The sequence below is a fragment of the Propithecus coquereli genome, unplaced genomic scaffold (assembly GCF_000956105.1).
Source record: "Propithecus coquereli isolate 6110/MARCELLA unplaced genomic scaffold, Pcoq_1.0 Scaffold443, whole genome shotgun sequence".
In the NCBI taxonomy this organism is placed as follows: Eukaryota; Metazoa; Chordata; class Mammalia; order Primates; family Indriidae; genus Propithecus; species Propithecus coquereli.
In genome coordinates, this window is record NW_012150208.1 from 1,378,498 (window position 1) to 1,400,646 (window position 22,149).

The 22,149-nt window shown below is 48.5% G+C and overlaps 1 protein-coding gene across 2 annotated transcripts; it reads left to right on the forward strand.

The window, feature by feature from the left end:
* The first annotated feature begins 250 nt into the window (after nt 1–250).
* On the forward strand, nt 251–19,437 carry MGAT1 (mannosyl (alpha-1,3-)-glycoprotein beta-1,2-N-acetylglucosaminyltransferase). 2 transcript variants are annotated; one of them, XM_012654689.1, is made up of 3 exons: nt 251–326; nt 1,230–1,661; nt 16,897–19,437. In XM_012654689.1, the coding sequence occupies exon 3, from the start codon at nt 17,021–17,023 to the stop codon at nt 18,362–18,364; it is 1,344 nt and encodes a 447-aa protein (XP_012510143.1). In that variant the 5' UTR covers nt 251–326; nt 1,230–1,661; nt 16,897–17,020; the 3' UTR covers nt 18,365–19,437. The 2 variants fall into 2 exon arrangements, with proteins under 2 accessions (XP_012510143.1, XP_012510145.1); XM_012654691.1 differs by lacking the exons at nt 251–326; nt 1,230–1,661 and adding an exon at nt 7,505–7,634.
* Nucleotides 19,438–22,149: the final 2,712 nt, after the last annotated feature.

The window sequence follows — 22,149 nt, forward strand, 5'->3', positions numbered from 1 at the left end:
CGTGAACAGTGACTGTAGAACAGCCTCGAGCCCTGCACACCCAGCTCCCTTGCTCCCGTGGTGGCGGTGGTGATGGGCAGGGGGGTGTGGGGTAGAAATATAGGCGGGATGCGGGGAGGTGGCAGTTGCTGTGCGCCCATTTCCGGAGGCCGGGCGGAAGTGGCTGCGGTGGATGGTGGGAGGGGGAAAGGAGTGCGAGGGGAGGGCCGGGCCGCCGGGGGTCGAGGGGGTGGGGCCTGGGCCGGCGATTGGGACCCGGCCTGAGGCCTGGATTGAGACCTGGGGTGGACAGCGGCTCCCAGCAGAAACGGGGCGGGCGCGAACAGGTAACGACCGAGCTTGGTTAGGGCCAGGGTTGTCCGCAGGGTAGAGCAGTAGAGGTCGGAGTGTAAGGAGGGTCGCCGTTTCACCCCCTTCTTCTGTGAACACCGAGCAAGGGGTTCGGAGGAAACGGGTGGGAGGAGTTAAATTATTGAAGGGGAAGGGGGAGGTCAAGTGGACACCACGCCCCTACAGGAAGGAAGGAATGGGTGTGTGTGTACGTGTTTAGGGATAATTCTTGGAGGGGGAGGGAGTGACAGGCGTGGGCTCCCACACTGAGAAATTGCAACACTGTGGGGCTACTGCTAGCAGGCATTGGGCCTCAGACGTTCTAAGAGAGAGCTCTCGGGAGTGGCCCCTGGAAGGAGGGCATTACATCCCTGGCACAGTTTTAGAAACAGAGGGAGGTGAGGGTTGAAGGAAAGAAAGAATGCGTGTGGAAGGTGCCAGCATCTCTGCCTGGAAAGGATTTAGTTCAGTCTAAGAGAGTTGTAGGATTAAAACACTGAGCACCCTAAGAAGCTTGCGAGATTCCATTAGTATGTGGTGCTTTAGACAAGAGAAGGGCAGGAGGAGGACAGTCTTTTCTGTATTTCTTAGAAGACAGTCTCCTGGTTACTTTTCTGTAGGGAGAGTAGATACGAGCCTTCTTTTATACTGAATCTCATATATCACACACACACACTCTTGATGAGGTGACTGTTGTTGGGGTGCAATATGTAAGTGAGGTAGGTACTTTATATAACCTTGTGGAGTGTTTAACAAAGGGTTTTTGATGCTAGAGCATGGTAAAGCTCTCTAATTTAGGTAGGAAATGGGAGCTAGAAAGTCTTAGAATCCATTTGGGTATATACTTGATTAGAGCGTATATACTAGAACATTAAACATAATGTTTAAATGTTCCGCAGGTTAACACAGAAATCAGCCTCCTGGGCCATGCCGTTTCTAAGACCTGTTTCTTATTATGAGTCTCCGCAGAAGAGAAATGGGCCAGTCCTCACAATGGATGATATCCTCTGCCTGAACAAAAGATGGGATAGTATCTGGGATCTGTCCATCATCAGACTCTGAGCTTAATAAGGCAGCTGAATGAAGGGATGTAACAGACTCCAGAGAGGGACACTGAAGCCTCCAGTGGGGGGGGAGGGGCCTGGACACACCCCTTCCCCCCCAGACTCCTCCCCTTCAGGGTCCACTCAGCCATGGACTTTGGACCGGGATAAGAGGAGAGAAGCTGCAGTTTGTTTGGTGGATCTGTTTTGGGATTCTTAGTTGTGGCAATGTGGAGTGTTGCATGGAGGTTTGATATCTCCAGGGGAGCAGCTGAAAGAGGAGTAAAGGTAAGGTTCCTGTCTCATTTCCCACTTAGTGTCTTGCAGTGTCTGTGCAGAAAGTGTTGAGTAGATCAAGTCTGGGGGCACTACCATTCTGGAAGTCTTACTCTGATGGGTACACAGGAAACTTCACCTCTCCTTCACTCTCTTTGGGTATAGACTTGTTTCCAATCTCTCCTTACCCAGGCTGGAGGAGTACCTTGTAAGCTCTTGTGAGCAATGGCAATTGTGAGGTTAGGCTGGTGAGGTTAGGCCAAGGAGAACATGAAAAAAATTCAGGCTTCTGAAGGGAGGTTGGATTAAATTACCTTTAAGGGCCTTTCCAACACTGAGATAAAAGGATTCCAAATCAGTTTAGGTTAATACTCTGGAATGTATTACCTAGGCAAAGGCAGACTGCTCTGTTTTGGGGAGCTAACTGAATAGGACTGCTGAGGGGGAGAGGAAGGGAATGGTCTAGATGTGTGGTCCCCAACCCCCCGGGCTGTAGCCTGGTACTGGTCAGTAGCCTGTCAGGAAACTGCCTGAGCTCTGCACCATGCCCCTCCCAACCACGACACCCCACCCCACCACCCCCGGTCCTGGTACCAAAAAGGTTGGGCACCGCTGGTCTAGACAACCTTCTAAATTGTCTTTATTTTTCCCTCCCCTGTAAGGGAGGTTAGACCATGAAACCTCATGAAAAGAGCAGAGGAACAGAACACAGTTTTGGGAATCAGCAAGACCGAGGTTCTAGTTCTGACTTCCTTAGTCAACGTGCAACCCTACATATGTTGATTAACCTCTGTTGTTTTCACCTACAAAATGGGGATGACTAACTTTCCAGGTCCCTGGCAAGTTGTCATAAGAAGCAAATGAAATAACGGATTTTGGAAAGGATCCAGGGCTGTGTACATATAACAGTAACATTTTTTTTTTTTTTTTTTGAGACAGAGTCTCACTGTTTTGCCCGGGCTAGAGTGAGTGCTGTGGCCTCAGCCTAGCTCACAGCAACCTCAAACTCCTGGGCTCAAGCGATCCTCCTGCCTCAGCCTCCCGAGTAGCTGGGACTACAGGCATGCGCCACCATGCCTGGCTAATTTCTCTATATATTTTTAGTTGTCCAATTAATTTCTTTCTATTTTTAGTAGAGACGGGGTCTCGCTCTTGCTCAGGCTGGTTTCGAACTCCTGAGCTCAAACAATCCGCCGCCTTGACCTCTCAGAGAGCTAGGATTACAGGCGTGAGCCACCGCGCCCGGCCAACAGTAACATTTTTGATATGCCTGTTTAATTGTCACAGAAAATCACTGAATTAGGAGTGCTGTTCTTTTATTGAATTAGTGTGCTGGCAAAAGCTTTATATATCCTTAAGTAAAAGCCTGCCCTCAATTTGTCTCATCCTGTGGCTATTAAACAATACCTGAGATCATCAAGTTGTAGAAAAGGTGAATGGCTCCAAGGAGAAATTAGATTGAGGGATTCTGCCACATATGACCTTGGCCCTCCTGGCTCTTCAGTCCCCTTTCAGTGAGCACCTTTGAGGCAGTAGATTAAGGAGGGGTGGAGGAAAGTTAAAGCCTCAAGGGCCAGGTGTCTGGTTAGGAGTTGGAACTGCAATTTTTTGGAGTAAGTGCTGGGCTTTTCCTTCCTGTGCCATATCCTAGTCTTCTTTCCTGCTCTTTAAGATAAAGGTTTTTTTCACACTGACATCTCTTCTCCCTTTGTATTTTGGCAGGCAGTATTCCTACTTAAATAGACTGTTTGTTGTTATCTTCTCACTTCTACCTGCTTCTTTGAACTCTGGTTTACCTGTGCCAGGATGCCTGCTCTTCCTAGTAACAATAAACAGCAGAAAGGAGAGGTGGAGCATGGTGTTGGGAATTTTGAGAGACAGTAGGATAAGGTGAGCTGGGTGAGGAGCAGGAAACTTGGCTTCTAGCATCTCTACCTCTCGGATAGTTGAGTAACATCTGGGCCTCTCACATTCACTGGGGACTGGCAACAATAACTAAGGTCATTTGCAAACTGAAAATCCTGTATTTATGCCTTACTTTCTTTGTCGAATTTCTTTCTTTCCTGAATTTCTTTCTCTACCCTGCCCCCCACCCCTTCACCTGTGGCCTGAGGGCCTGAGGGCTGAGCAGGCAGGCCTGGGTGGAGTCGGTGGTCCTGAGTTGTTCTTTCTCCTCTCAGGATGGGCTGGTCACCTTGCACAGCATTGCCTAGCAAATTCCTGGTGCCAGTCTTTGCTTAGGCACAAAAATGACAGTGATCCCTCAGGAATGTATGATCCCAGGATGCATCCTCAGCCATCTCTGGGATCCTACCCTGTGTCAGAAGGCTTTCCTCATCCTAGCTGGAAGGCTATCATATCCTGTGAGTGCCTATGAGTGCTTCCAAGCACTGGAAGTACCAAGGAGTTGTGTTGTAGTTGTATATAGTATTTATATCATGTGATGGGTTCTGTCTGTTGTATCAGTTTTCCCGTACCACTTTGTTGTGAGGAAGATAGAATAGGGATTATTTCCTCAATTTGAGGGGAAGCTACAGAAGCCCTGAGTGGGGAGGTCTTGCCTAAGTGTGGAGTGGTAGACACTGATATTGCCTGCCGAGGGCTGGGCTGTTTCTACACTATCTGACCTGACAAGGGCCATCTTGATTCTGCTGTAAACCTCCAGGGAGGGAAACTCTGGGCCCTGTCAGCCTCTTTTCCTTCTAGGAGTGAGCCAGAATTCCTCCCACCTCATTGGTTCTTCCCTCTGCCTGACCCTTCCACAGACTGTCCTCTCAAGACAGCCATTGACTTTCTCACAGGGACACTAGGATGCTAGGCCATGGCACTTGTCAGATGTCAGGACACTTAGTGATAGACTTAACCAAGCAGCATGTGTGTATTATAACTGAATTTATTTTTACCCTTCTTTATTCCAAAAGGAATTGTAGGTGGCTAATCAGAAATTACATTTCACAGACATTGCTTAGTGATTATTGTGGTAATCTTTTCTCCTTTCTTTTTCCTGTATGAGATAAGTTTCTGGATCTCCATGGGAGGCGAGGGCAAGAGATGTTGGGAGTGGCAGATCTGGAAACAAAACACTGATTTAAAATTTTGCTTTTACTTTTACTGGTGGTTTCGAGACAAGATCTGTCTTAAGTTCTAAGCATGAATTCTTTCCAAATCATAAAATATTTCAGGGTATCTTGGGCATAGTTAATGGAGGAGAAATTTCGTGGAACAGTTTTCATTTCCTTTTCCTCTCTTCATTTCTCTTTTGGTGGTGGTGTGGTGGGCAGGAAAGAGTCTTACCCCTACTAATTCTGTTTTATCCTGTGACTGGATCCTCTTCTTTCTTCTGTTTGCACATATTCCAATCCCAGGCTCATTCCCAGAATCCAGACACTTGGCCCCTTGTTTCTGCCCTTCCCCAGTCACCCCTTCCCATGTAACCTCTATCCAAAGCCCAGGGCCTCCTTTCCCAGATCAGTTTGGCACTCATTACTTTGGTTTCTTGTCTCTCGGACTAAATGTTTTTTCTTGCTTCCATGTAAGAATTCAGGTCATCCTGATTCTCTAACCAGGCCCTTTCTTCTTGGGATACTCCACTTGCAGTCTGGGAATTTCTATTCGTAGATCTTCCTGTGAACCTTGGAATTTAAACAAAAGACCGTGGAGATGGGATGTGAGTTATGCTGCACAAACAGTCCCCCATTCTGTTTCCCATTAAATGGGCTTACATGGAGAAGTATCTTGCTTAAAGATGGGAATCTGACATGTCATGGGCTGGTCCATCTTCCCCTACCTTTCAGCACCCCGTTATGTCTGCCCTTTCTCCTGGAAGGTGATTTTAGTTCTCTATGTGTTCTATCTACAAACCAGTGTTTCGATTTTTTACACTTTTAGGAAACCTTGTTTTCCTTCATGCCTTGACACTTGAGTTTGAGTTTGCAAGGCCCCGGGCTCCCCAACTCCCTTCATTAGGAAAATGTAGAGAGAAAACAGAGGTGAGAGACAATTGCCTCTGACTGGCAGATAAGCATGAGCTCGATTTTCCTGCCACAGTCCACAAAGTCAGCTGAACCGGACTCATTGGGCACATACCCTCATCCCCCCAACGCACAGTCCAGCTTCACTGGTGTGTCAGCTTTTCTCTCACTCTTCTCCCTCAGGGCGGCACTCCAGCTTCTTCTACCAAGACTTCCCTGCTGCCCCACTGTGCCCCTTTTGTATTGGGCACATAGCCCTCAAAGAAAGCACTGTCACTTGAGAATGCGGGGAGTGGGGGAAGGGAAGGAGTGCCAGGCTTGGAGGCCATGTCTAAAACCTAGCCCCCCACTAGGTCCTGTGACCTCCAGCAAGTTGGCATTTACCCTGAGTCTCAAACTCCTCATCTGTAGAATGGGGATGATTCACACCCTGCAGAGTTGCTAGGAAGGGAGGGGTCTGACATGTGGAGGCCTCTCTCCATGCCTGGTGACCCCTTAGCAATTTTGGTTTAGCTCCTCACCACCGTGCAGGAGCCTGTAGTGCATGCCCTGCCTTTTGTTTCTCTAGGACCCTGCACACTTCCTGGTTTCATGTAGAAACAAAGTTAGTGAGCAAAGTCAGTCAGCCACACACTGCAGAGTTCAGGGCTGCTCTGTGCTCTGGAGCATGAGGGAGGGGTTGATGTCAGTAGCCTGTGTCATGTGGCAGCAGCCCTCAGGAAAGTCACACCTCCGGAGCAGCCAGTAGTTCTCAGCCCCCCACCCTCTTTTTCCAGGGTCAGATAGTGTGAGGGATGGCGTGGTGGGCAGCTGAGGCTTCAGCAGCAGGTCAGGCAGGGGAGATGCTGGAGAAATGGCTTCTCCCCTGGCCCCTGGCTTGCACGGAGGCCTGTCGGGAACCCAGGGCTCAGGCCTCAGTCCTGGGTGCCTGGGGAAACTTGCCCCCTGCTCTGGGGCTGGTGCCCACCCCACAGTCAGGCCCTGCAGTCCCTGGTCTTCTGCGCCTCTCCTCCTCTTCCCTTGGACTTTGGTCAAAGATCAGCCACAGGTATCTTTATGGAGTTTTCCCTCCCTTGCTAGGCCAGGGTCCTGAATTTCTCCTCCACCTCTTCTTCAGGTTTATTACCCACCTTCCCTCTAACACACTAAATGGATGCAGACATCTAGGCTTTTCCAGGTTGCTCCCCCATCCCCTTTCACGGGCTGCTACAAAAGCCTGTGATCGATTCCTTCCCTTCTTAGGCCTGGTGGTCCTAACCCTGCTGACAGGTCTGTCTCTGCTTTTTTAAATCAGAACTAACAGCTCTCATTCCCCACACCCAAAGGAAAAAACAGAAGAAAAAGAAACTGCTGGCCCTGGCCTGTTTTGGCAACAGGTGTTTCCTCCCTGCGTTTCCTTTTGGCACCCCGGTTCCTGTTCTTAATCCCTGCCCCGCGCACCCCTCTGTTGCCCCGGCTCGGGTTGGGGGTGGGGGCACTGCTTCCAGATCCTTGGCCTTGGGTTGGTGACCGCCCGACGCGGCTGCCCCGCCTACCTCGGGCCGGGCTCTTCACCCCACCCCCACCCCCAACCCCTCCACGAGGCGCGGGGCTCCAGGCGGGGTAGGCCCGGACTGGAGGGGGCTGAGGGCGTGGGTGGAGCCCGTATCAGTCCTTGGAGTCGCGACCCGGAGCAAGGAAGGGAACAGCCGCCTCCCGAAGTCGTGGGCTCGGAAAAACTTGGGGCGTCGAGCCCACGGCGGTGACTGAGGCGGGGAAACGAGGCAGGCCCGGGAGGAGGGGCCGGACGGGGGAACGGACGCCGGGCGAGGAGGGGCGGCGGGTCCCGCCTCTCAGCCCGCCCCGCCTTCCCGGGGAAGGGCCACGTTGCCCGCCCGGCTGCCGGGCCGCGGCGCACCGCAGGAAGGACTCGCGACGCGAGAGGCGACGGCAGCCGCTGGAGCGCCTGAGCACCAGGCTCGGTCCCCGCGCGCGGGGCGGGCCAAGTTCGGGGCGGGGAAGCTGGGAGGACCTGGTGAGTAGGGGTCCGGGGACGGAAGTCCGCCTGAGGGAGGCCCCGCGGGCACCTAGAGGGCGCTCCAGGGGCGCCGGCTCCGAGTCCCTGTGTCGCCGGAAAGCTCGGGTGTCAGCTGAGTCCCAGCGAAAGGGGCTTGCCTGGGAGCGGCCGGGCCGGCCCCTAGTCCCAGCTGCGCGCCAGCCCCTCCCGAGCGGGGAAGTTGCAACTCCGCGTTCTGATGCGGAATCCCGGGCCTCCAGCTGTTGGAGGGAGGGCGGGCTCCGCGGGGTGGGGAGAATGTCGTGAAACTCGGCCGCAGGGCGGCCGTGGGTGCGGGGCTGGGAGGAGGTGGGATCTCCGCAGAGGCTTTGGGGAGCGGGAGTGGGAAGTGACCTTTCCTCCAAACTTAACGCCAGTATCCTTGCCACAAGTTTCTAGGAATTCTTTCTGCTCAGCCGTAAGGAAATAGTAACAAAATGTTGAAATACGTAAGTTGGCTAGAAAACTTTCCTACCTGTTTGCCAACGTGTGTGGAGTGGGAGGCTCCTAAGACGAGTAGGGCCCCCACCTGATAAACTCTGGAGCAGAGGGACTGTGGCTGGCCGGGCCTGTCTGCACCAAAGAGTGAACCCAACAGTGAAGCCTCACTTCGGTTAACCTTTGCTGCTGTAGTGTATTCAGTCTTCCTTTTAGAACATCACTCACTGCGATGTTATCCAGCTATATTTTCTGTCGTTTATAATATTTTTAGACCATGTAGCCCTTGTTCTTAGATGCACACATCATGCAGCGTCTGCCTTCCACCTGGAATCACTGCTTTCTGATCCTTCCCATTAGTGGAGATCATTGAGCTCTCCTGCATCCCTGCTTCTGTGTCTTACTCTCAGGATTAGAAAGCCCTGAAGTATGTCCAACCTCAGTGGTATTGGGGACATTGTCACTATTCTCATCATCTAGACACCAGGTGATCCAAATCAATCTGTCACTTTACGGATAGAACTGAGGCACAAGTGGGTCAAGTGACTTGTCCAGGGTTACCTGGCCTGCTGGTGCTGGATTGCCTGAATCCCAGGCCTTCATGCTTTTTGCTGCACCAGTATTGCATTTCCTCTTAGCCTTTTCTTTTCCGTCCTAGGTCTTTTTCTCTAAGCCCTTGAATTAGTTAGTGTATCTTCTCTGATTCCCTTACAGTTCTCCCTTCCTGAAACTATGGAGCCTGGTACATGATACAGGAGTCTAAGAATGAACAAAAAAGTAATTCAGTTAGATCTCCGTTATCTGTGATGTGTCTTGTACTTTCCGGACTTTCTGATAGTGGTTTTCAACATATTAAGCAAAGCAGAGATAGAGGGAAAGTCTATCAATATTCTTTCCACCCCTATACTTAATTTTAAAGCTAAGTATGACTTCTCTGTTACTGCTCATGATTGGAAGTTGACTATCGGGCGTTGACTTGCTGTCTAAGAAACGTTTTTGCCAGGGCGAGGGGACAGGAATGCTGTGGAATCAGAGTGTTAGAAAGGCTCTCACAGCTCATAGGCAGTACTTCAAATGAAGAAGCTGAGTGAGCCCCACAGGGATTGGTCGGACCTGCCCAGAGCCACCTGGGTTTTGGCTGACGGTTTTGTATACTGAAAAGACTCACTCATCTCCCGCCATGGTACAGATGTCTTGGTACTTGGTGTGGACTGGCTGTGTCCCTTCCCTAAAGGAGTTGTGAAAACTCTAGAAAATTAAAGCCAGTTTTGAGTTTGTGCCTTGCAGGCAAATCTCATAAATAACATCTTTAGAGACTCAGGTCAGGATTAAGGACAGTCCTATTTTAAAAAGGAAGGTGTGGCAGATTGGACTTACCCCAAATGGCCTCACTTGTAAATACTCCATTCTACATGTTATAACTTGACATTGTCCTCCTCCCACCCAGTGATGGGTTTGCCATTCTCTCCCCTTGCATGTGGGTAGGGAATTGTGATTTCCTTGACCAGTGAGTAAGACAGAAGTAGTCCAAGGCTGGATCAGGAAAAGAATCCAGCTTCATCTGGTTTGCTCTCTTTCTTGAGACAATCACCTTTGAAACGCAGCCGTCGTGCTCAGAGGAAGCCTAGGCCATGTCCATGTGGAGGTGCCACGTGAAAGTGCCATGTGGAGGTGTTGTAGCCAGCACTCCAACTAATGTCTCAGCTGAGGCCAGCATCAGCCTACAAACATGTGAGAGAATGAGCCTCTAGGGGAGTCTGGGCCTCAGCTTTTGAGTCATGCAGCCATGGTCCCAGACATGGTAGAGCAGAGACAGCTTATCCCCTCTATACCCCACTGTCTTAGAGGGAATAAGTAATCACTATCGTCTTAACTAAGTTAAAGTAATTTATTATTCAGCATTAGATACCTAATAAGAAAGGGGACTTGAGTAGAGACGGCCTCAGCATTTGGATTCGGAGCCCATGCACCGTTTGGGGTAGGGAGGGACATTTACCCTGTTTGTCAAAGTTATGTAGATTCTGTTTTACTCATTGTTTCAGGTACTTATTGCTATGTAACAAATCACCCCAAAGTTGAGTGGCTTACAACAACAGAATGATTAATATTTCAGCTATGTGGTTCTTGCTTGTCTTTCATGTAGGTTGCAGTCAGATGTGACTGGAGCTGGGATCATCGGGGAGGCTTCCTCCCATGTCTAGTGGTTGAGGCTGGCTGTCATCTGGGACCTTAGCTAGGGTTGTCAGCTGGAATACTTATAGGTGTCCTATCCATGTGGCAGGGCTACAGGGGCAAGCATCTTAAAAGCACCAGGTGAAAACTGTTGCCTTTTATGCACTAGTGTCACAAGTCACGTAGCATCACTTCTTCCCAGAATCAAAGGCAGGAAACATGGACCCTCACCTCTGGAGGGAAAAGTGTCCTTGTCACTTTGTTAGAAGAGCTTATGGAATGGGATATGTGGTGGTCGTCTTTGGATAATGTTACCTTTCACTCTCTTGCTACTGGTTTGGCCTTTCTCCTCGATTTAGTTAATAATGCAAGCAGTCTTCCATCTTGCCACTTGAACCTCATACATGTGCCAAGCACTGTGATGGGCACAGAGATCATCACAGAGCCCTTTTTCCTAAGGAGTAAAGGCAAGAGCCAAGTAAGGTACAGCCACAGATTCTGTTAAGTGTGGAGAGAGTGCTGTGGGTGTGTAGTCACGGGGCAGTCTGGGATGTTATGGAAGGAGCCGCCTGAACTGGGCCTTAAAGGATGTGTGGGTGGCTTGCAGGTGGGGCTGTGGGTAACACTGCAGGATGAGGGACCAGCTGGAGCAAAGACACAGCTGTATACAGGCGCACTTATCGGGGAAATAATAGCCTGCTGAGGCCAGGTTGGAAGAGAAGTTGAAGAAGGATGTTTGAGGCATTTCCTTGGGAAGGCTCTTGTGTGTCATAATAACGAGCTTGAATTTTATTCTGTGGGCAACAAGCCGCTGCTAGTTTTTAAGGCAGGTTAATGCATGACCAGGCATACACTTTAGGAAGGATCTCTCTTGCTGTTCGAAGGTTTGTTAGAGGGAAGCGAGATTAGTGACAGGTAGACCAGCTAGGAAACTATTAATACATCCAGAAATCAGGTTTAAACAATATTTAGTATTATAATAAGGAAAGTGTTCAGGTTAAAGGGTTGGAGGGTTTGAAATGGGACTCTGGCAGTAAATGAGTAACCTTGTCTCTTCCGTTTTCATAATTTTGAAGTTCTTGGGGCTAGATGAGTGTCATAATTTAGAATGTTTTGGATTTTGAAAAGATGAACTGGTGCATTTACTCTGTAGTGTAAGATCTGGAGCAGCACACCATAAGCCACCATGTTTATTTCTGTAGCAAAATGTATGAATAGTCACACTAGGAGAGATAAATAAAGACTGTAAGTAGTCTCACATTAGATCAGATCAGATTTCACCAAATGAGGTTTCACCAAGTGAGGTTTTACTGCCAAATAAGTTTAGAAAACTTCTGCTTTTCATTGCTTTTTCGATTTGGGAGTTGTAGCTGAGGGCTTGTGGGTATGTGTGGCATCCACACGGAAGCCAGTTTTTAGGTCCCAGGCAAGTCTTTTTTTTTTTTTTTTTTTGAGACAGAGTCTCACTCTGTTGCCCAGACTAAAGTGCCATGTCATCAGCCTAGTTCACAGCAACCTCCAACTCCTGGGCTCGAGCAATCCTCCTGCCTCAGCCTCCCGAGTAGCTGGGACTACAGGCAGAGGCCACCATGCCCTGCTAATTTTTTCTATTTTTAGTAGAGACGGGGTCTCACTCTTGCTCAGGCTGGTCTCCTGACCTCAAGCGATCTTCCCGTCTTGGCCTCCCAGAGTGCTGGGATTACAGGTGTGAGCCACCAGCCCGGCCCCAGGCAAATCTGAATGTTGAGGGGTCCTAGTACAGCAGCTTGGTGCTCAGAAGATTGCTTTGATCTGCATGGCTTTGAGGGGGTGGGGCAGGAGGTCTTCTAGGCCTCGCTTAGTGTGAGTGGGCCACCTAAGTCCAATGTATAGAGAAAAGTAAAAAGTTACCTGAAGGGTACAGAAGTCATCTGAAGGGTAGAGAAGATGTAGTCCATTGGAGTTTTACCATCAGAGCTTGCAGGTCTGAGGTGGCTCATTGATAAGTCAGGGACAGGCTGTTCCTCTGGCCTTCAGAACAGCACTTCAGCTAGTAGAGTTCAGTGTCTCTCCACTTTCCCCATCCTTTTACCTAAAGACTTTTTCCCGCCCAGTCACTTAGGAGGCAGGAAGCTGAGAGATAGGGAATCCTGGCCATGGAATTGGAGGGAAAGTTCCAGTATTGACCACATCCTGGGGGAGAGTAAAGAAACTGGAAATCTTCTGTGCATCACTCTCTTCTTCCAGGAAACTCTAATTGGTATATGAATGCTGATAAAATAGGAATTTAATTACACAGTTAAATGGAAACATACTTGAGGTTTCTGAGAAAACTGATGTTCTGGGGATAATTGGTTTCCTGGAGGAAGACAAGTGGTACTGGATGCTGGCAGGAGCTGGAGGAGTCTCTCCAGATTCCCGGTCCCTTTAGAAACCCTTCAGGATCAGCCTTTTTATATCAAATCTGCTGGCTTGAGAGCCCAGGGCCCCAGAGATTACATCTGGGATCCAGGGTTTTAGCTAGGATTAGAGAAGTGAGCTGTGAGGCAGAGGGTAACTGTAGAGCAGTTGGCGTAAGAGGGTATATGCCGGAAGCCTTGGGATATGAAGGGTTGAGACCAGAGGCAGGAGGGCCTGGGAGACATGTGGTCTGGAATGGCAGCTATCTGGGAACTGGATGGTGTTTCAGATCCTTTCAAGTAATGGGCTCTGGCGGAGCATGAGACCCTGCCTCTTTCTTGTTGATTGAGTGTACTAGTCCTTTTCCAGAGCCTGGCAGAGAGCAGGTGTGTGATACATGTTGTCGAGTGACCAAGGCATTCAGGGTAAACAGGTGGTCTCAGTTCGTCTTACTGATGTGCCCAGGTGGAGCCATGTTGATGGACAAAGCTATTTAGAGCTGTGTGCTGTGTCCACATATTTTATTTTTAAGAAATTTCATTTGGAAATAGTTTCAAACTTACAAAGAAGTTGATAAAATGAAAATGGTGTAAGGATACTCACATATATATATATATTCCCTTGACTCAGATTTATCTGTTAACGTTTTGCTCCATTTGCTCTTTCTCCATATATATATATATATTTGTTTGAACCATTTGAGAAATTGGCCCTCTACCTCTAAATACTTCACGATATATTACTGAATAATTGGGATATTCTCTTATATACCCATAGCTGTTACCAATCAATTAACCTAGTCTCTATATTCCAATTTTGTCATTCTACTCAATGATGTATTTTTTTAAAAAAAACATTTTATTGAGGTATAATTGACATACAATAAAGGTGCACATATTTAAAATGTACAATTTGATAAGTTTTGACATTTGTATACACCAGTCAAAAAAAGGATCACCACGGTCAGGATAATAAACATACACCCTCCTAAAAGCTTCCTAATGCCCTTCCTGATACCTTCTCTACTGGCCCTCGCCCACCATCCTCAGGGAACCAGTGATCTGCTTTCCATCAATATAGATTAGTTTTTGTTTTCTGAAGTTTTATATAAATGGAATGATAGTGTATGTGTTCTTTTTTGGTCTTTCACATCTTCTGTAATTACTTTGAGATTCATCCATGTGTTGTGTATATCAGTTTATTTGACTTTATTGCTGAATATTACTCCATTTTATGGGTAAACTGTAATTTGTTTATCCATATTCCCCTGCTGGTGGGCCTTTGGGTTGTTTCTAGTTTTGGGTGATTATGAATGAAGCTGCTATAAACATTCCTGTGTAGGTTTTTTGTGTGGACGTATGTTTTCATTTCTCTTGGATGTGTACCTAGGAGTACATTTGTTGGGTCATATGGTAACTCTATGTTTAGCATTTTGACAAACTACTATAAAAAGACATTAGTTCCATACCTCACATCATATACAAAAATCAACTTAAAATGAATCATAAACCTAAATGTAAAATCTAAAACTGTAAAACTTATAGAGGAAAACATAGGGAAAAATCCTTGTGATCTTAGATTAGGCAAAGATTCCTTAGATGTAATGCCAAAAGTATGATCCATAAAAGAAAAAAAATCCCTGATAATTGGATGTTATCAAAATTAGGAACTTCAATTGACATTAAGAGAGTAGAAGGACAAGTTTTTGAATTTTAGCTGGTCTAATGAGTGAGAAATATCATCTCAGGATAGTTTTAATTTGCATTTTTCTTACTATGAGTGAAGTTGAACATTTTTTCATATAAGGACCATTTGTGTGAGTCACCTTTTTCTTTGTCGCATTTTCTATGGAATTTTTGTCCTTTTTTACCCTCTGTTTTCGAAAGGTTGTTGTCTCTTAGGGTATTGGCTGTTTATTTGTGATGTATGTTGCAAAAATTTTCTCATGGTTTGTTACTTGTCTTTTACTTGCTTATGGTGTTTTTATCCATGTAAAAATGTTTCAAGTAGTCAAATATATTAGTCTTCCCTTTCTTTGCATCTGGATTTTGAGTCATACTTAGAAAGCCTTTCCCTACACCCAGGTTCTAGAGGAATTTACCCTTATTTTGCTCCAGCGTTTTTATAGTTTTATTTTTTATATTTAAATCTCTGATCCACTTGGAAGTTATTCTTGCGCATGGATCTAATTTTATTTTTTTCCAAATAGCTTTTCTTAGTCTATTTAGTGTTGCTGTAATAGAATACCTGAGGGTAATTTATAAAGAAAAGAGGTTTATTTGGCCAGTGATTCTGGTAGCTGGAAAGTTCAAGATCAGGCAGCCCATCTGGTGAGTGTCTCATGTTGCTTCAGCTCAAGGCAGAAAGTGGAAAAGGCAATGGGTGCGTTTAGAGAGTCATGCTGGAGACACTGGGCTTGCTTATAACAAACAGTCTGCTGTCTCTTGGGAACTCACTGACTCCTGTGAGAGGGCATTAATCTATTCATGATGGATCCACTCCATGGCCCAAACACCTCCCACTAGACCCTACCTACCAACACTGCCACTTTGGGAATCAAAGTTCAAGATGAGTTTCAGAGGGACAAACCATATTCAAACCATGGCATAGCTATATAATTATTGTAACTCTCTGTAAGACCATCTTTGCTCCAGTAATTTCAATTATCACCTTTATCATACACGAGATTTCTGTGTGTAGTGCATTTATTTCTGGAGTTTAAATTCTATTTCATTGGATGGCCTGTTTGTTTATGTACCAGTACCACGCAGTTTTTTTGTTTGTTTTGAGACAGAGTCTCACTATGTTGCCCGGGCTAGAGTGCCGTAGCGTCATCCTCGCTCACAGCAACCTCAGACTCCTGGGCTCAAGCGATCCTCCTGCCTCAGCCTCCCGAGTAGCTGGGACTACAGCACCATACCCGGCTAATTTTTTCTATATATTTTTAGTTGTCCAATTAATTTCTTTCTAATTTTAGTAGAGACGAGGTCTCGCTCTTGCTCAGGCTGGTCTCGAACTCCTGACCTTGAGCGATCCACCCGCCTCGGCCTCCCAGAGTGCTAGGATTACAGGCGTGAGCCACCGCGCCCGGCCTACCACACAGTTTTAATTACAGAGGCTTTGCAGTATGTATTTTAATATCTCATAGGGCTAGTCCCCCCTCACAGTTCATTTTCATTATTTTTCTAGATACTCTTGTGTTGTTTAGTTTTTCACGTAAACTTTAGTGTCAGTTTGTCTAGTTCCATAAAAAAAGTATTTTATTGGGATTTTTGATGATGCTGAGATATCCTAACCAAGGGTAAGGGATGTTTAAGTATTCTTTTGTGTCTTTCAGGAATTATAGCTTTGTTCATGTAGGTTTTGAATGTTTCTTGTTAAGTTTATTTCCAAATATTTTATCATTTTCATGGTTTTCATAAATAGGGTTTTCTCATCCATTATTTCTTATAATGACTTACTAATTGCGGATATGAAGGTTATTGATTTTTGTATGTTGATTTTTATATCCTGCTACCTTGCTCAGTTCTTTGTTTGGTTTAGTTTTTATCATTGATTTGTTTTCCAGGCATGTTCTCACAGCATCAGCAAATGGAGATACTTTTGCTTCTTTTCCATTTCTGTTTTTAATTGTTTTTTGTGGTTTATTTGCATTGGCTGATACATCCAACAGAATGTTAAATAAATATCCCTGGAGATCATGGGCAGCTTGGCTTTGCTCTTGACATTGATGGGAATGCCTCTGGTGCTTCCTTGTTAGGTAAGGTGCCAGCTTTAGTGCTAATGTATAATATTTGATTTTTAAAATCAGTGATCTTGGGGCAGTTTGATTTGAGGAACGGGAGGCTTATGGTCACGCCCCTTGCTCTTCCCCCTAAGCTCTGGATGGAAGATGGGAAATGAAATCTGTCAGATAGAGAAGGGGAAGTTGGGGTTATTTTGCTCTCTCCCTTCCACCAGTATCACTCTCTGCCTCCCCCTCAAACACATGTTGCTTTTCTGGGGACTCATCAGCTCATTTTGGAGTGGTGGAGCATGGTGTCCTAATCCTATTCTGCCATGCAGGTTGACTGCCTAGATTAGGGGAAAGACGGCTCTTTCTAAGAGTGCTCTGGAGTCAACCTCCTGGACTTCCTTCTCCCTCTTTTTTTTTAATCTGTTTCCGTATCCTCCACCACATTCCTCAACCCTCTGGGGGTGCGGAGCCACATGCCTTTGTGGTGATGGTCGGTTTTCTCTCTCCTCTCTATAGGTGCATGGCTTATTCCTAATCCGGTAGCCCAGAGGAAGCATCCCTAGGACTGGGTGAGTGAGCCAGGCAAGCCAAGGGCAGCCTTGAGCCCTCCCCTTGCCTGCGCTCCCCCGTGGGGGCCAGGATGCTGAAGAAGCAGTCTGCAGGGCTTGTGCTGTGGGGCGCTATCCTCTTTGTGGCCTGGAATGCCCTGCTGCTCCTTTTCTTCTGGACACGCCCAGCGCCTGGCAGGCCACCCTCGGACAGTGCTCTTGATGATGACCCTGCCAGCCTCACCCGAGAAGTAATTCGCTTGGCCCAAGATGCTGAGGTAGAGTTGGAGCGCCAGCGGGGGCTGTTGCAGCAGATCAGGGAGCACCATGCTCTATGGAGTCAGCGCTGGAGGGTGCCCACTGCGGCCCCTCCAGCCCAGCCACGTGTGCCTGTGACCCCACTGCCAGCAGTGATCCCTATCCTGGTCATCGCCTGTGACCGCAGCACTGTCCGGCGCTGCCTAGACAAGCTGCTGCACTATCGGCCCTCGGCTGAGCACTTCCCCATCATAGTCAGCCAGGACTGTGGGCACGAGGAAACAGCCCAGGTCATTGCTTCCTATGGCAGTGCAGTCACGCACATCCGCCAACCCGACCTGAGCAACATTGCTGTACCGCCTGACCACCGCAAGTTCCAGGGCTACTACAAGATCGCCCGGCACTACCGCTGGGCGCTGGGCCAGATCTTCCATGAGTTCAAGTTCCCAGCAGCTGTGGTGGTGGAGGATGATCTAGAGGTGGCCCCGGACTTCTTCGAGTATTTCCAGGCCACCTACCCACTGCTGAGGGCTGATCCCTCCCTCTGGTGTGTATCTGCCTGGAATGACAATGGCAAGGAGCAGATGGTGGACTCGAGCAAGCCCGAGCTGCTCTACCGCACGGACTTCTTCCCTGGTCTGGGCTGGCTGCTGTTGGCTGAGCTCTGGGCTGAGCTGGAGCCTAAGTGGCCCAAGGCCTTCTGGGATGACTGGATGCGCCGGCCCGAGCAGCGGAAGGGGCGGGCCTGTATACGCCCTGAAATCTCAAGAACGATGACCTTTGGCCGCAAGGGTGTGAGCCACGGGCAGTTCTTTGACCAGCACCTCAAGTTTATCAAGCTGAACCAGCAGTTCGTGCACTTCACCCGGCTGGACCTGTCATACCTGGGGCGGGAAGCCTACGACCGGGATTTCCTTGCCCGTGTCTATGGTGCTCCCCAGCTGCAGGTGGAGAAAGTGAAGACCAATGATCGGAAGGAGCTGGGGGAGGTGCGGGTGCAGTACACAGGCAGGGACAGCTTCAAGGCCTTTGCCAAGGCCCTGGGTGTCATGGATGACCTCAAGTCCGGGGTCCCCAGGGCTGGCTACCGGGGCATTGTTACCTTCCAGTTCCGGGGCCGCCGTGTCCACCTGGCCCCTCCGCAGACCTGGGATGGCTATGATCCCAGCTGGAATTAGCAGTACCTGACTGTCCCTCCTGGGCCCCTTCCTTGCCGTATCATGAGCTGAGATGGGACCACAGTCCTCGGGGTTACATTGTCCTGTCTGTGTTTCCTTCTTGGGTCCATTCATCTTTTTTTCTTTGAGTGGCATTCGAGTGCACAGATGATAACGTGAGGATTATTCTCTCGTTCTCAAGGGAGTCAGACCAGGGGAACCATTCTAGGGTCTATTGGAGGGTGTTAAGCAAGAAACCACTGTGTGGTAGGGGACGGTTGGCTTTTTTGGGACCAGAAATGTCCATGTCCTGAGCTTTCTCTGGGGGCATCTGCAGAGACATTGGCAACTTCACCCCTCGTGACCAGGCCCCTCTCCCTGACTGGCTCTTGCAGCCAGGGCATGAGTCCTTCTCTTCTACCTGTGTCCTTTCTCCCCTTCTCCCAGTTGGGGCCGTGGGTTATGGGAGAAGGGGGCATATTTGTGGCCAAAATGAGACTAACCAAAAGGGCTTCCTTGTCAGGGCCAGGGTGGCGTTGTCTCCTTATCCTTGACCCCTGCCCAGCCCTTCTTTCCCTGCAGCCTAGCAGTTTGTGGTTCTAAGACGGAAAGTTGAAGGGGAAAAGCAAGACCTCCTCAGCTCATGTTCAGCTGTTGGGGGAGAGGTGGTGGAAGGAAGGCCTCAGGCTGGGACAGCTGCTCCCTCATCTTGCTCAGAGAGACACTGTACCCCTTCTTTCTGAAAATTGGTCCCCTCCCTGTTGCTTTAGGAGGGTTCCGTGCCGTGCCGGCTTGGTGGAAGACGGAGTTTAGCTCCATGTGCCCCTTTTTTCCCCTGGGGTTTGGTGCACAGGCTACTCCCTGAGGGCTGTGGCTCTCATGGCCTCTCATGGTGAGGGAGAGCAGCCAAGACCTGGAAGACTTGGCCCTGGCTGCCGCCCGCGCTCGGCCTTCCTCGTGTCCTCACAGGCCAAGGTACACACAGCAGGTTGGAGGGGAATTTGTGTGTTTTTGTTTGTTGCCTGACCTCAGTTTCATGGAAAAAAGTGGAAGCTACAGAATTATTTTGAAAAATAAAGGCTGAATCGTCTGAAGAAATATTTGTGTGAGTGTGTGTGTCCTGGACAGAGAGGTGAAGGCTTGGGGGGGAAGACAGGAGAAGCAGGGAGAATAAGGACTAAGGGAGAGGGCTGCCGAGTGAGAGGAAGGGAAGAAGCTGAGGAAGAAAAGCAGGTGACAGGAAGAGAAGAGCAGAAGGGAAACCCAGGAACAGCCGAGGAAGGCCAGGCCTGAGGCTGCGCTCCTTCTGCTACTCTCTGGAGCCAGGCCGTTGCCCTCAGCAGGATAGTTGGTGAACCCACTTTCCTGTTCCTGTCTCCCTAGCTGAGCCCGCCTGCTCAGGGGGAGAACTGGGGCATCCCTGAGTGGGTGCTTTGTGCCAGCGCCCTCTGCTGGCACAGAGGGCATTTACTGGGCACTTCCACGACCAGCCGGGGAGTCCCAGGGGTACCCCTGATACAAGGCAGGTTCTGCAGTGGCACTTAGACTCTTCACTGTGACTCCAGTGACTCACACTAACACCCAGAACACACCCCACCAAATGTTGCCTGAAATGTTCTTTACCCGTATCACATGCAACACATCCTGAGAGTTTCTGTGTTCTATTAATGCATTTTTTGTTTAAAAATAGCACTGTGACTGGATACAGTGGCCACATCTGTCATCCTTGCACTCTGGGAAGCCAAGGTGGGAGGATCGTTTGAGCTCAGGACCAGTCTGAGCAAGACTGAGAGCCTGTCTTTACTAAAAATAGAAAAATAAGCTGGGTGTGGTGGTGTGCACCTATAGTCCCAGTGACTCCGGAGGCTGAGGCAGGAGGATTGCTTGAGCCCAGGAGTTTGAGGTTGCAGTGAGCTGTGATGACTTCACTGCACTCTACCCAAGGTGACAGAGCAAGACTCTGTCTCAAAAAAAAAAAAACAATGTGACCCACCAACTTCATTTCATCAGTGGGTTTGAAAACTCTGGGCTAAGTGACTTGGTTGACAGAAACCACTTGGGAGCATCAAACCAGAGGTGTCTGGGTGCACTGTGTCCAAGGTGGTGGCTGCATGGCCACTAAGGGAGTGGCTCCAGCCCCTCTTCTCCGGGGCTCAGGGATGCAAATTGTAATAAGGGAACCAGTGTCAGATATTTGTTTTATTTTAATCAGTGTCAGATAATTTGTTTGTCAGAAAATTTGGGTGGAGTTACTTTTGCCTTTCCCTGTTGTTCTTAAACGGATTATTTAACCTTATTTTTTTTTTTGTTAAATAAGGCAGATGGTCATTGTCCACGATTTGCAGATACGGACACAGGCCCAGAGAGGAGCCACACGATGCCTGACAATCAAGCCAAGAGTTTGGCTGCCAGACTCTGTGTTCTTAGCACTTGATTTATTTAATATTTGCTGACCAAGTGCATTGTTCTGAGTGCTCCATGATTAATACTAACTTATTTAATTCTCAAAGCAATCCTGGGTGGTAAGTACTGTCTTGCTGCTGTTTTACTGGTGAGGAAACGCCAGTAAACATAGAGGTTAACTTGCCCAAAGTCACACAGATGGTGGGGGCAGCACCAGGATTGGAATGGAACCATGGTGTTGCCGCCGTGTGACACTGGACTGCTCCGTTCTGGCCTTTACTGACTTCCTCGAGTCCCCTCCCCAGCCTCTCTTGGATTCTCAGGCCCCTGGGCAGCGGGCAGTCTCCTGCCAGGGGTGGTGGGTGTGGTGGGCGGGTGGGGGGAGGTCCAGGAGAGAGGCAGGAGGAAGAAGGGGAGGAGCGGGGCTTGAGGCCTGTGGGTGCCAGGACACAAGACAGCCTGGTTTCTCAGGTTCCTCCTGAAGTGAGGAACATTTCAGGGGTCCCTTGGTATTTGCTTTGTCAAGACATCCTCAGGTGGTGGTCATGTGTGCGTGGTTTCCACCTCAGGAAACCTGTTGCTCCTGGGGATAACAAAGCAATAGAAATGCCAAATGGAAAAGCACCATGTCATTAAACACGAGAAGTCGGCTAACGAAGTTTGGAGATTTAGATATAATTCCAAAAAGGTGGCCTTCCACCCTGACGCTTCTGGTGCTGCATCCTGCTTCTGCCTCCACCTGTGCCAGGACCCCTTCCTCCCCTACCTCCTGCTGTCCTCCTGTCGTTCTTGCTCGTGTTCCTGCTCTCTTCACGGCCCTGAGGGCTCAGGACAGCCATTCTGCCTTCCCTCCAGCCTTCCCTCCACAGTCCCTTGGCCTTTGAGTCCTCTCTTACCTGGGTCACTCTGGCGGGATCTCATTTGTGGATGAGTCGTCCCCAGTGTAGACAAATGTCTTGGATGAAGTCCCCGGCCCTACGAGTTTTGGGTTGTGGGGAAAACTGAGCCAAAGCCCAGCCCCTCAGAGCAGGACAGGAGGTGGGAATGGAGGACATTTAGCGTGTTACACACAAAGCACCCCTTTTAAAATGTATCATTTTTTGATTTTTTCTTATTACATGTTCATTTTAGGACATGAAAACACAATAACATCCATACTCTGCACTCTCCCTTGTGTGTTACACCTTAGTTGTGTATCTACCAGACTTCTTCATCACATATATGCATAAATAGATAAAATATGTATTAGTAAAACCCATAAAGATACAGACATACATGTTTAGCTCCTAAGTTTTTAGCACTTATATAAATTTATGTAATATATAAGCTTGCCCTCTTTTTAAAATATCTTTAACAAAAGTGGGATTTCAGACTTCCTGATGGGATCTCTGTAGATAGAGGTC

What these genes read in the sequence shown, in the direction of transcription:
- MGAT1 (XM_012654689.1), top strand. Translation starts at nt 17,021, where the DNA reads ATGCTGAAGAAGCAGTCTGCAGGGCTTGTGCTGTGGGGCGCTATCCTC.